Source organism: Sorex araneus, chromosome X (genome assembly GCF_027595985.1).
Source record: "Sorex araneus isolate mSorAra2 chromosome X, mSorAra2.pri, whole genome shotgun sequence".
In the NCBI taxonomy this organism is placed as follows: Eukaryota; Metazoa; Chordata; class Mammalia; order Eulipotyphla; family Soricidae; genus Sorex; species Sorex araneus.
The window spans coordinates 49,556,655-49,571,161 of NC_073313.1; the positions used below are offsets into that span (position 1 = coordinate 49,556,655).

General features: G+C 39.8%; 1 protein-coding gene across 1 annotated transcript in view; it reads left to right on the forward strand.

Annotated features, from left to right (window-relative positions):
• The window catches only part of RP2 (RP2 activator of ARL3 GTPase), a 56,112-nt gene that overhangs the window by 20,072 nt on the left and 21,533 nt on the right, over positions 1-14,507 (forward strand). Inside the window, exon 2 of the mRNA XM_004612897.2 lies at positions 7,071-7,736. Coding sequence (XP_004612954.1) covers positions 7,071-7,736 — 666 coding nt within the window. The remainder of the gene's footprint in view (positions 1-7,070; positions 7,737-14,507) is intronic.

The following is a 14,507-nucleotide window of genomic DNA, read 5'->3' on the forward strand; positions in this document are numbered from 1 at the left end:
AGCAGGCACCAGTAACATCTCCATTGTGAGACTTGTTGTTATTGTTTTTGGCATATCGAATATGCCACGAGTAGCTTGCCAGGTTCTGTGTGCGGGCGAGATACTCTGGGTAGCTTGCCGGGCTCTCCGAGAGGGATGGAGGAATCGAACCCGGCAAGCTACTGAGAGGAATCGAACCTGGGTCGGCTGCATGCAAGGCAAACGCCCTACCCACTGTGCTATCACTCCAGCCCAAGCATTATATATATGCATATATATATAGGATATTAGTAAGGCTTAATGTTTTCTTTGTGGAAACATTTTGGTCCGTGCTTCATTTTTAATAGTAATTACTTTTACATTTAAATTTTATGAATTATAATAAGTTATCTTTTAACAAATTTATTCATTTCATAGACAAAACTCTATCATTGTTGGTATATTGTAGATTACATTCTTTTTAACCTTTATTTATAGTTATAGTCCATTTTCATTCATATTGTTTGTTTTTGTTTGCATTTTTTGTTGTTTTTTGGGTCGCACCAGCGATGCACGGGGTCACTCCTGGCTCATGCACCCAGGAATCACCCCTGGCGGTGCTCAAGGGACCATATGGGATGCCGGGAATCGAACCCAGGTCGGCCACGTGCAAGTCAAATGCCCTAGCCACTGTGCTATTGCTCCAGCCCCTGTTTTTGTTTTCTTGATCATTTTGCCAGAAATTTGTCTTTTAGTTGTTTAATTTAATTTAATTTTTAGTTTTTCACAATAATTCATTTATTAGTTATTTTTTAAAATCTATATTTGCCTTTATTTTCTTTTAGTGTTGTGTTTGTTTTTGAGCTACTCTTAGCAGTGCTCAGCAGTTACTCCTGGTTTGTACTCAGGAATCACTTCTGGCAGGTTTGAGGACACATATGTGATTCTGGGGACTAAACCCAGGTTGACCGCATGCAAGGCAAGCACTCTACCAGCTGCAGTATCTCCCTGGCCCTTATGCTGATATATTTTTTTTGTAAATTTGATTTCTTAAATCATTTAGATCATTTGGTGGGGTTTGGGCCACACTCAGTGGTGCTCTGGGTTTACACCTGGCTCTGTGATCAGGGATCATTCCTGGCAATATTTGGTGGACTATATATGGTGCCAAGGATTGAACCCAGGTTTGCTGCATGCATGGCATATACCTTGGCCACTCTAAAATATCTCCAATCCCTCTAAATCACTTATGTCTGCTATTGTTAAATATTTTTTGACTGTCTGTAGGGTTATTCTGTTGCTTGTCTAATTTCTTAAGCTGGGCATTTAACTCATTGCTTTTTTCATGTTTTTATTGTAAAAATTTAAGGCTATAAATTTTCCTTAAATCCCCATTTTTTTTTGCTGCATTCCACATGTGATACTTTAACATTTAAATCCAAGTGTTTTTAATTTTTTATTATGATTTCTTCTTTTTTTCTTGGTCACAATTGGTGGTGCTCAGGGCTTACTCCTGAGTTTGCACTCAGGAATTATTCCTGGCATTTCTCAGGGGACCATATACAGTGTTGGGGATCAAACCTGGGTAAACTCTGTGCAAGGCAAATGCTTTGTCTGCTACACTATTGTTTCAACCCCTGGCTTCTTTAACTCATGAGTTACTTAGCAGTACCTTATTTTTAAGTTTTTAATAGGGTAGAATTTCTCAAATATATTTTGTTATGATCTTCTAACTTAATTGCCTGTTGGTCTCATATCAAGGTTTGTGATGTTATTTAAAATTTGTTGAGAATTTATGGTCTAGTACATTATAAAAGGTTTTTCTCAACCTTTTTCTGACCATGACCCCTTTCTGACCTTGTATTCTTTCTATGGTCCACCTACTTACCAGTTAGCCCACTAGTCTGGTGTTGTGGCCCCTCATTCATGTGATTTTCACCTGTGCCTCCCTTGCAATATCCTGAGGCCCACAAGGGCCATATGGTCCTAGATTGAGAAATTCTGGGCTAGTTTATATATATTTAAAAATGTATTTAATGTATGCTTAAGAAAAATGTGATCATGGGGCTGGAGCGATAGCACAGCGGGTAGGGCGTTTGCCTTGCACGCGGCTGACCCAGGTTCGATTCCCAGCATCCCATATGGTCCCCTGAGCATTGCCAGGAGTAATTCCTGAGTGCAGAGCCAGGAGTAACCCCTGTGCATCGCCAGGTGTGACCCAAAAAGAAAAAAAAAAGAAAAATGTGATCATACTCAATGCATGTGGAACTCAAGCTTATTGTGTGTTTCAGAGCTTCTAGATACTCACTGATTTTAGTTTTCAGTCTACTTAATCAAGCAATAGTTGAGATAAGCAGCAGTTGCAGACCATTCCTTAGGTTTTCTTTCTCTTTCTTTCTCTCTTTCTTTCTTTCTCTCTTTCTTTCTTTCTTTCTTTCTTTCTTTCTTTCTTTCTTTCTTTCTTTCTTTCTTTCTTTCTTTCTTTCTTTCTTTCTTTCTCTCTTTCTTTCTTTCTTTCTTTCTTTTCTTTTTTGTTTTTTTGGGTCACACCTGGCGATACACAGGGGTCACTCCTGGCTTTGCACTCAGGAATTACCCCTGGCGGTGCTCAGGGGACCGTATGGGATGCTGGGAATCGAACCCGGGTCAGCCGCGTGCAAGGCAAACGCCCTACCCGCTGTGCTATCGATCTAGCCCCAGGTTTTCTTTTCTTTTTTTTTTTAGTGAAGGAATTTTTGGCTCTGATCAGCCCTTGAGAATGTGCTCTAGCAGGCACAGAAGTTGAGGACCTTAGATTTTAGTTCATCTGTTCTGAGGGTTTGGAGAGATCATGAGAACTGGCATAGTTACTTCCCCTTGCTTTCCCAGTTTTTCATCAGCACAGTGTTTTGGCCCTGTCCTACGTTTACTTCACCCACCAAGTCCAGACTTGAGGATTGCGTCTCAACAGGTGTAAGGGAAGCACTATTGTCTCAAGATCTGAGAGGGGCAAGAAATAAGAGCAAAAATCACAGAGATTTCCCTTCTCTTACTGTGCTATCTTTCTAGACATTCATTTTCTATTGCATGCTCCCAAACTCTACCCAGGGACTCGTCTATTTTCCCTTTTCTTGGGATTTTCCTCATTTGGTTCCTTGGGTGGGTGGGAGCATTGATCTTGGGCACTGGGAGATAGTAACTATGCTAGCTCAGCATCTTGATAGAAACCAAACTGGAACACTGTGCCTTTTGATATGTGAATCACCTGTAAAATGCTAAAACTGAAATTGCTTTAATATCTCTTCTTATACCCGCATTTCCTTTTTGTGTATGTGGCACTACCAGTCCCAAAGACGTAAGTTAGATCACTATTTCTTTCAAACCCATGCATGGGGATAAAAGAAAACTATAGGGGGTATAACACAAATAAAAGTATTCTTTTCTAAAACTCGCATTGACATGTATACTTGTAAAAATATTCATGTGTAATGTGCTGGGCTGAATAATATACTAATATAAGCGTAGAGCACTAGTACAGTCAGTTGGGCATTTGTCTTGCATGTGGCTGACCTGGATTCAATATCCGGAACCCCACGTAGAACCCTGAGCCCCACAAGGAGTGATGCATGAGCTCAGAGACAGGAGTAAGCCCTGAGTACTGCCAGGCATGGGCCCGAAAACATAGCAAAAATAACATGCCAGTGTGGCTGATGGACCCCACAAAGTTGGGAAAACTGGAGTAGAGAATTAGGAATCATTTTGACCCTAACTTCTTATCTTCATTGAATAACCAAATTGGCCAAGTCTTTTCCTCAATATTTCTCAAATTCAACCCTCTTCCTCTTATCCTCCAACAATTGCTTTAGATAGGCCCTTTCTGGACAATTTTGATAGCATCTGAGGTCCATGTTCCATGCTTCCTTTTTTCCTTATTCTTACCAGAGTTATCTTTCTAAAATAAATTTTGCTTATTTAAATCCTCTGTGACACCGTAATGCCTCTGGATAATTTCAAAGCTTAATAATATCGTCCCTAACTCCCTCTGTAGCTTCATCTGTTTCCATTTCAGGACTAGTAATAACAATCCACTTTTACTTCCCCTAAAACCCCTGAAGGTTTTACTTTAGGGACCTGAAATATGGCTCAAGCACTTAAGGCAAAAACAATGCCATGAGTACAAACCCTGGTGATCACCATACACCATGTGCTGTGATCAAGACATACCTGTTGAGAAAGGACCAGAAGAGGGCTGAGTAATTTAAAAGACTTGCTCAACAAGCATGAGTCTGTGAGTTCAGACTCTAGTGTCGCCCACACGCACTGAAGTGATCCCGCCAGCCCTGCTATCAGAGTTCCCTGGTGAGAAAGGGCTCAGGGTAGAATGTGTTCCTAACATGCCCAGGGTAGAATGAGTTCCTAACCTTAATCTTCTGTGCCAAGTACGCTGAGGTCATCCTGACTGCCCCCAGCCCACGGGAAAAATATTTTTCTGGAGCTGGGAAGATAGCACAGAGGTCAGGGGCTCATACTTTGCATGCACAGGATCCAGTTTAATCACTGGTGCCAGAAGGCCCCTCCGAACATTGCCAGTGTGGCCCTGGTGATCCCCAGCACTGCAGGACTCAAGCAGCATTGCATCCTCAGGCTCCAGTATTAAATAGTTTGACCCAGTTGGCTGAATATCACAGTGGTGGCCACCAGGCCCGATGAGCACTGCTTGGGAGGCCCCATTAAAAAAATAGATTTAATGTAGTCTGTAACTTTTGCTGGGTGTGGGAAGCAGGGTCATTTCTTCTCATCTCCTTTATCAGGTAAACTCCAGCTTATTTTTTCTCACATTGTACAAGAAGTATTACTCCCCTTCCTCCTTTATCCCATGTATCTTTTTCTTATTTTCCAGACCATTCTGAATATTTCTTATTACAAAAACAGGCTTTTGTTAAACTGTCTGTTTTGTTTAGTGCTTACTTCTTTTGTGTAGAGAGTAAGACATCCTCATTTTAAGCCTGAAATGGTGTCTGGCTCATATTGGGGGTTGAAATGTTCGTTAAATGTCTGAAAATATAGAAAGTTAAAGTCCCCTTTTTCAAGATCTTATTGCTCACAAGTGAAATAATTGAGACTAAAATAAGATTTGGCCTAAGATGTGTATCACTGTATCACTGTCATCCCGTTGCTCACTGATTTGCTCGAGCGGGCACCAGTAATAATAATAATAATAATAATAATAATAATAATAATAATAATAGTAACGTCAGGCCAAGAGGCTTAGAGCACATGCCTTATAAAAGTGATGTCATGACTTCAAATCCACAGTATCCCATCTATATATGTTGAGTGCAACCCTAGCAGCTCTGCTGTTTGAACCTGAAAACTGTTGTCTGTAACCCCTAGGACTGCAAGCAGTTTCTGGCCAGACCACAGGCAGGTCTGTGTAAGAACTACAAAAAGGAGTGCAATTCCCCATGAGCACTACAGCTAAAAAATATGCCAGTATCCTGGCCAGAAAGTGCAATCCTGATGTATTTGAGTATGTACCACAACACAACCTCCATATCTCAACTAATACTGCTCACCCCATTGAGCACACGTGCAAGCACCACAACCGAAGGAGTACAACTCTTGCTGAGCACCTGGGCTGAGTGTGCAAGCACCACAACTGGTGTGTAACCCCTGGAAGGCATCACAGATAAAATGTGTGAGCACCCTGGTCAGGCATGCTTGTAACCTCCGGTCATCATGATAACAACAATGAAGGGAAGGAGGGCAGGAGATTTAAAAAAACTATGTCAGATTCCAGGAATACTGTTGAAAAGGTTATGTTAGCCTTAGTTTAGAATGGGATGGGAGTGATGAAGTTTGAAAAGTTACATTGTAAGAATGACTCAGTAAATGTTTTATTAGAATTTATAGGTGCAGGTTCTGACATACTGTGAATCTTGTACATATTCAAAATATCAAAGTTAGAAACAAAAGCTCATGTTCAATTTATGAAAGGATAGAGAAACCTTTCCATATGGGTATGTTTGTGAAACAGGCATAATTTCAGAAGTTTGTGCAGCAAGTAGTTTGCTTATGGGGCTTGGGATCCAAACTCAGTGGTGCCAGCGGAGCCTATTCATGGTTCTGAACTTGGGGGTTGTTCCATGAGGTGCCTGGAATCAAATCAGGGTTAACAGCACCTTAACTCCTGTGCACTATCTTACCAGCCCAAAAGTGAAACATCAACACAAGAAAAAGGGTCAGATGGCCCAAGAGATATGGTTAAGTGCCTGCCCTGCATGCAGCTGACCCAAGTTCGATCCCTGGCACCACATGCTGCCAGAATTGATCCCTGAGCACAGAGCCAGGAGGAAGCCCAGAACATAGCTGTGTGTGGCCCACCACCCACTAAAAATGAAGTAAAAATAAGATTAAAACCAAAATATTGGGGGCTGGAGCGATAGCACAGCGGGTAGGGCGTTTGCCTTGCACGCGGCCGACCCAGGTTCAAATCCCAGCATCCCATATGGTCCCCTGAGCACGGCCAGGGGTAATTCCTGAGTGCAGAGCCAGGAGTAGTAACCCCTGTGCATCGCCAGGTGTGACCCAAAAAGCAAAACAAAACAAAACAAAAAAAACCCAAAATATTCCTTAATATCATTCCAGCTGATATAACTTAATATCAGTTCTGTGTCTGTGACTTTCTCTAATTGTTTCCAATAATGTTTTCATACTTGATAGATTGAAACCGGACCCAAACAATGTTCATATTGTACTTCGTTGATGTCTTTTTAAATCTATAACCATCTATGTTTTGTTCCCTCATTTATTTGTTGGGGGATGAGAAATATTGTTTATTTTCTTATTGTATTGCAGTCAGTGGGCATAGGGATGTATATTTTGCACTAAGAATTATGGCTGCCAGGGCAAATAAATGGTACAGCAGGTAGGGCACTTTTCTTGCATGCTGCTTACCCAGGTTTGATCCCTGACACTCCATATAGTCCCTTGAGCCCACCAGGAATGATCCCTGAGCGCAGAGCCAGGAGTTAGCCCTGAGCAGCCCCAAGTGTAGCCCAAAACCAAAAACAAAAAGAAAGAATTGTAACTGCCATCTAATAGCTTAATGTCTGTGTGTTTTGTCTCTACAGGTCGATCCAAAAGACTTCATGTTCAGTGGACTGAAGGATGAAACAGTGGGTCGCTTACCTGGGAAAGTGGCAGGACAGCAATTCCTTATCCAAGACTGTGAGAACTGTAACATCTATATTTTTGATCACTCTGCTACAATTACTATTGATGACTGTACTAGCTGCATTATTTTTCTGGGGCCTGTGAAAGGCAGTGTGTTTTTCCGGAATTGCCGAGATTGTAAGTGTGTATTAGCCTGCCAACAGTTTCGTTTGCGGGATTGTAGAAAACTGGAAGTCTTTTTGTGTTGCGCCACTCAACCCATTATTGAGTCTTCCACAAATATCAAGTTTGGATGTTTTCAATGGTACTACCCCGAATTAGCTTTTCAGTTCAAAGATGCAGGGTTAAGTATCTTCAACAACAACTGGAGTAACATTCATGACTTTACACCTGTATCAGGAGAACTCAACTTCAGCCTTCTTCCAGAAGATGCTGTTGTTCAAGACCATGTCCCTCTACCAACTACGGAAGAACTCCAAACTGTCCGTGTTTCCACCGAAGCCAACAGGAGTATTGTTCCAGTATCCCGGGGTCAGAGGCCAAAGAGTAGCGATGAATCATGTTTGGTGGTGTTGTTTGCTGGTGATTATACCATTGCAAATGCTAGAAAACTAATTGATGAGGTAAGGAGAAAGAACAGAGGAACAGACTTACACCTGGATAGAAACCTGCCATTTGGCTGAGAAATTTATTCTTTTAAAATTGGGTATTAGGGGCTGGAGCGTTTGTTTGCCTTGCACACGGCCGACCCGGGTTCGGTTCCCAGCATCCCATATGGTCCCCTGAGCACCTCCAGGAGTAATTCCTGAGTGCAGAGCCAGGGGTAACCCCAGAGCATCGCTGGGTGTAACCCAAAAAGCAAAAATAAATAAATAAATAGAAATAAAAATAAAATTGGGTATTAAAGATATATATGCAAGAGACCAGAGAGATAGTGCAAAGGTTATGCACTTGCCTTGCCTTCAACCAACCTCAATTCAATCCCCGGCATCATAAATGGTTCCCCAGGCATTGCCAGGGGTGATCCTGAGGTAAGTCCTGAGCATCACCAGGTGTGGCCTCCAAATAAAACCCAAACAAAATACAAACAATACTTAAGTGAGTATCCTATTTCCCATACAGATTTACCTGTAAACTAGTTGCTTAGGCCCTAAAATACTTTCTCAAAGAAACTGTTTAAAATGTCAGTGGTAGAGGGTCTTGGGCATTTTGATGTTGGTGAAAGGTGTAGTAATGTTTTACAACAAAAATCTAAAAGATATCAGTAACATAACCATGTTACCTAAAAGTACAATAAAAAATAAAGTGTTTAAAATATAGTTCAAGGGCCAGAGAGATAAAGCACTTGCTTTGCATGCAATTACCCTGTTTCAATACCCATCACACCATGTGGTCTCCCAAGCACAGAGCCAGGTTTAACCACTGAAAACCATCAGATATGACTTCAAAGTATGTATGAACATACTTTGAACATGCACACACAAATATATATATATATATGTATATATGTATACACACATATATGTGTATATTTCAGTGAACAGTTACTAAGCATTTTTCTTTGTTTGAGGGCTATTCCTAGCAGTCCTCAGGGCTTTCTCCTGGCTCTGTACTCAGGGATCAGTCCTCATGGACTTAGGAGACTGTGTGGGGTACCAGGTATTGAACCCACGTCAGCGATGTGCAAGGTCAATGCTTCTACCTGCTGTACCCTCACTCAGGCCCTAAGCATTTATTATAGGAGATATGTCACTGTTACTGTCACTGAAATTATCTGTTCTCAGAGAATTTCTATTCTATTTAATAAATTCAGTGGAAGCTCACATAGTAAAGTTGTATATTTTATGGTTATTTAGTGGATAAGCATATTGGAGTTTTAATTGGTTAGAGGGTAGGAACGACATTGGAATACAGTGTTCGATCCCTTGTGACAGTGAGAGCAAACTCCACATTATTCTCCCTACTTCCCTAAAGGGGAGGTAGTGTAGAAAAGCTAGGTGAAAACTGGAATGGCAAAGGCTGTGCGTTTATGAGTGGATACTCTTGCTAAGGTTCCTTAGTAAAAAGAATTCTTTTGGGGGACTCTGAAAGGGACACACTTGGCAGTGCACAGAGTCTTCTCTTGGCGCTGTGCTCCCAGATCACTCCTTGCACTGCTTGGGGGACCTTTTGTGGTGCTGGGGATCGAACCCCAGATGGCTGTGTGCAAGGCAAGCACCCTATCCTCTGTACTATCACTCTGGCCCAGTAAAGAGGATTCTTTGAGAATTAGCTTCCACTTGAAAAATAACCTGGGATATAGAGATGAGGGGCTCCAGAAGCAGCAGTGCCTATGTTGACGGTGCCCGTAAAGGAAGCAACAGTAGGATATATTGATTATCCATTAGTTAGATACTCTTTTATTTTGGTTTGTTTTTATTTTGTTTTCAGGCCACACCAAATTGCTCAGGGGTTACTCCTGACTCTGCTCTGTAATTACTCCTGATGGTGTTGGGGAGACCATATGGGATGTTGTGGGTTGAAACCGGGTTGGCCGTGTGCAAGGAAAGCTCCCTACCTGCTATACTATTGCTCTGACCCCACTAATCAAATATTCCTCAGGAAGAATATGTTTCAATTTAAAAATCAAACTTCCAGGAACATACATGTATCAAGGCTCTTTTCCAAAGTATTTCTTGAAATTGAAACAGTCCTATCAAAAGTTACGACTTTAGGGGCTGAAAGATAAGTCAACGGTCTAGAGTACTTGCTTTGCAGGCAGGCAGACTGGGTTCAATCCCTAGCACCTCATATAGTCAGTCCCCTGAACACCTCTGGGTATGGACACCAAAACAAACAAAAAACAGAAGTAATGCTTTTAAACCACAAAATAAAAGTAATGATTTTTATGAGGGAAATAACCTCTCTGTAACTGTACATTCTACAATGTAAGAACCCATGCCTGAAATCAGCAAAGTATATCTGAGGCATAGTTTTCAAAGCAACAGAAGCCCAAGTATAGTTGTATGATTTTCACAACTTATTTTTTTAAATGGACTGGAGCTATAGCACGGACTGGAGTGATAGCACAGCGGGTAGGGCCTTTGCCTTGCACATGGCCAACCCGGGTTCGATTTCTCCATCCCTCTCGGAGAGCCCGGCAAGCTACCGAGCAGGGTATCCTGCCCGCACAGCAGAGCCTGGCAAGCTACCCGTGGCATATTCAATATGCCAAAAACAGTAACAACTAGTCTCACAATGGAGATGTTACTGGTGTCTGCTCGAACAAATCGATGAACAATGGGATGACAGTGCTACAGTGCTATCTTTTTAAATTTTGCCGATCTGATATTTTAAAATATATATGATAACAATCTGATAAAATATAGAGAAAGTACTTCTGGGCTTTGTGCTCAAAAACCATGTTAATATTATGTCTGAGAGATAAATTTTTCATTATAGTGTACGTTACTTTAAAAAATCTAGGTACAGTTTTCAAAAGATGTGTTATTCAGGTCAAACTACTTGTTTAAGTAATGAGAAGTGGGCATAAAAAGTATGGTATGCTTTTCATTGCAAGTCTTATTAGAGAAAATTACTAAGAACACAAATTACAGTACAAATTAGAATAGCCATTTCTTAGAGTCACGATTGCCCTAGTGTGTATAAAATTTTACTATTGAGTAAGTTCCTTGCCTTGCACATAGCTCACACAGTAGATGCATTTTTAAATATATAATATCATTAAATGTCTAATAAACATTTACCCTTTTGAAATATAAAAAATATAGCATGTTTTTAAAAAGAACCAAAAGGAAAACTCCTTTCTGTAATTTTTTTTATTTAGCTATGGTTATTTGCAAAACTGTTAATGATACATTTCAAGATATGCCTGCAACAAACACTTTCTTTTTTTTCTTTTTGGGTCACACTCAGCAATGCACAGGGGTTAACTCCTGGCTCTGCACTCGGGAATAACTCCTGGCGGTGTTCAGGGCACCATGTGGGATGCTGGGAATCGAACCCGGGTCGGCCACGTGCAAGGCACATGCCCTACCTGCTGTGCTATCACTCCAGCCCCAACAAACACTTTCTTTCCTCATAAGAATCAGATGTTCTTAGCCTTTCAGAACACTGGTTTCTGATTTGTGAAAATTTACTGTTCTGTGTCCTTGAAAATATTTGTGAAGCAAGAGTGATGTTTCTTAGATGTTCTTCTGGCCTACAACAAGTTATAAAAAGCAGAAAGTCAATGATATCAAACAGCAATAATAATTGTTGACAATTACATGGTATTTCCTATATGCCAGGGCTTTTTAAACTTTTTCCACTTATGGTCCCTTTTTGCTTGAGAATTTTTTACAAGACTCTTTGTAGATACACATATAAAAATATATAGTCATTTAAACATTTAAACTGATAAATCATAATTGCATTTATTTTTAAATGATTCCCACATTCAGTTATGCAACCCCATATGGGGTCATGACCCACAGTTTAAGAAGCTAGGCTATATAACAGGCACTGTTGTAAGAGATTTAATTGAATTTATTCCCTTAATTCTGAATAGCCTTTGAAACATATGCCCTCGTTCCCCTTTTTATCAATAAGGAAAATTAGCCACAGAGAGGGTAAGTGCCTTTCAAAATGTGACTCAGCTAGTAAACAGCAGAGCCTTGATTTTAATCCAGGCAGTCGGGTTGTGTAAGTCACCATCTGATTTTGTAAACCAGTCTTAATCCTTAAGCATGACACTACTGTGCTGCTTCAGTGATAAGAGAAAGTTGACGAATGCCTGGTGGAGCAGGAATGTGACCAAAAGCACAGTGAATCAAGACAGAGAGTACCTTTTAGCCTGAAAATAAACCCTGATTTTTTGTATCCTTTTTAATTCTGAAGCATGGAATTAAGGAGTGAAAATAAATGCAGAGAGAATACCAATATGTGCTAAAAGGCCTGATATATATATATGTATATATTAAGATAAAAATTATATAATATATATGTATATAAATGAGCTCAGAATCCAAGAAAATATATGTAAAAGCTACATAATTATGAGATTTATAGTGTTGGAGAGATAGTACAGTGGGTAGGACCTTGCATTGCACACACCTGTCCCAGGTTCAATCCCTGACATCTTACATGGTCCCCCTAGCCTGCTAGGATTGATCCTAATTAAAGAGCCAAGAGTAGGCCCTGAGTACCACCAGGTGTGGCCCCAAAACCAAAAATATATATTATTATATTTTTTAAAAAGCATGAATCTTGTGTTATAACAAAAATATATTTGGACAACTTAGAGATTAATTGACTCCCTAACTCTAGTTTTATTAACTTCTAAGAGTATCACAGAATCTTTTTTTGCACTGTTTTTACAAATGAAACACATCATAATGGACTTTTAGATAGGAAGCATATTCTGGAAAAAGGAATTAAGAGAAGACACTGGGCCTTATTTTTTCTCACCAAAAAATTAGATCTCTTGCTTCCTTTTATCTACATCACAGATAGGCCCAGGATAAATTAGATAAAGGTAATTTGAAGTGTTTGGAAGTAAAGTATTGATTGCATAATTTAAGTTGCATATTTTTACAATTTTCAAGCCTTTAAAAGTAGAAGGATTTTCACAAAAAAATGTCTTCAAAGATCTGCCGCAGTGAAATGCCAAAATAGATATTGCTTCATAGTTCACTACTTTTAGGTAAGAGTATTTTGAATTAATCATCTACTTTTGTCAGTTTATGTGTCTGACTGTAAAAGAAGAGGTGCTGAGCAGTCTAGAAAATTAGAAACAGATAGAGGATTGTTTCTGATATTTCAAATAACCTTGCAGTCATCATCTGGCAATGATGGCCATGTAATTTTCTGCTACTTTATGTTTCTTTTTTCTGAGGCAGCATTGAGGGTTCTGAAATAGGATTTGAGTTTGAATCCAATTTGACCGGATAGTATGGAATAAGAGAGCTGTAAAAGGAAATGCCATCAGCCCTTAAAACTGGCTACAAGGCTCAGAAAATGGCTCAAAGGGCTGAGGTACATACTTTGTGTGCAGGAGCCTCAGATTCAGTCCCTAGCACCACCTTTGTCCCCCAAGCACTTTGCAGGATAGTAGCTCTGGAGCACCACCAAGTCCGAAAGCAATAAAAAATTAAAGAATGAAGTACCATAATCCATTAGAAGTTATAGTAGAGGGCCAGAGAGATAGTAGAGGGGGTTAGTACGTACTTTGCATGCAGCATGCTCCATTTTGATACCCAGTACGGCCTATGGTCCCTCAAACACCCCAGGAGTAATCCCTGAGCACAGCTGGATGTGGCCCACTCCATCCAAAACAGAGAAACTTGATAACTGGAATGATAGGATAACTGGGAAATGTTTATTATCAAGTAAGTGAAAAATTGTAAAACAGGATGTATAAGTATCTACAATGTTTTCTAAGTAAGGCTAGAAAATTTTATATAGCAAAACATTAACAGTTGTAGTTTTTCTTAGGAAAGTAGGTTGAGCAGTCTTCTTTTATGTGACTTTTCCAATGATCATGTATTTCTCATTGGGTTAAAAAGAAACCCTGGATGATGAAAGGAGGCATATATTTATGACAGTGGCATGTTTAAGTGGACTCCTTAGTTGATATTTACTTCCATTTTTAAATTTTTCCTGTGTTCTCTATTGACCATATTATGTTTTATCATTAAAAACCAAATAAGCTTTGCTTTAAGCGACTGGATGATTTATTTTTCCAAACAACTTTCATAATTATTTCAAAAACTAACATGTACTCATTACAAATAATGGTAGAAATACAGAAGCGTAGAAATACATTTGGGGGAATTTTTATTTTGTTGTTTGGGTCACTTCTGGCTTGGTGCTCAGGACTACATGGTGCCAAGGATTGACCCCCCCAGCCTCCCATATGCAAAGCTAGCACTCCAGCCTGTTGAGCTATCTCTCCAGTTCTAAAAAAAATATTTTTAAGTAACTTATAATGTACTCCACTTTGAATTGCCATTTTAATTTATTTAATTTTTAATCTGGTTAGTTGTGTTCAAATCCGAGCTCTGTTATATAATAGTTGTATGCCCTTTAACAAATTTCTTAACCACTCTGTGTCTTAGTTTTCTCATCTGTAAAGTGAGGGCAGTAATAGTACCTACCTCATAAAAGGATTTTGTGTGTTATACATGTAAAGTACATTTAACTGCTGAGCTTATTAGTGTTCCCATGACTATAGTTACTATTATTGTATAATACATATATGTACATATATCTACATAATGATTTTAAAGTAAATATTATTGGGGCTGAAGAGAGAGCTCAAAAAGACTAAGCACATGCATTGCATGCACGAGCCCCAGATTTAATCCCTGGCATCTAACGGTCCCGCAAACATCTCTGGGAGAAACTCATGAGCA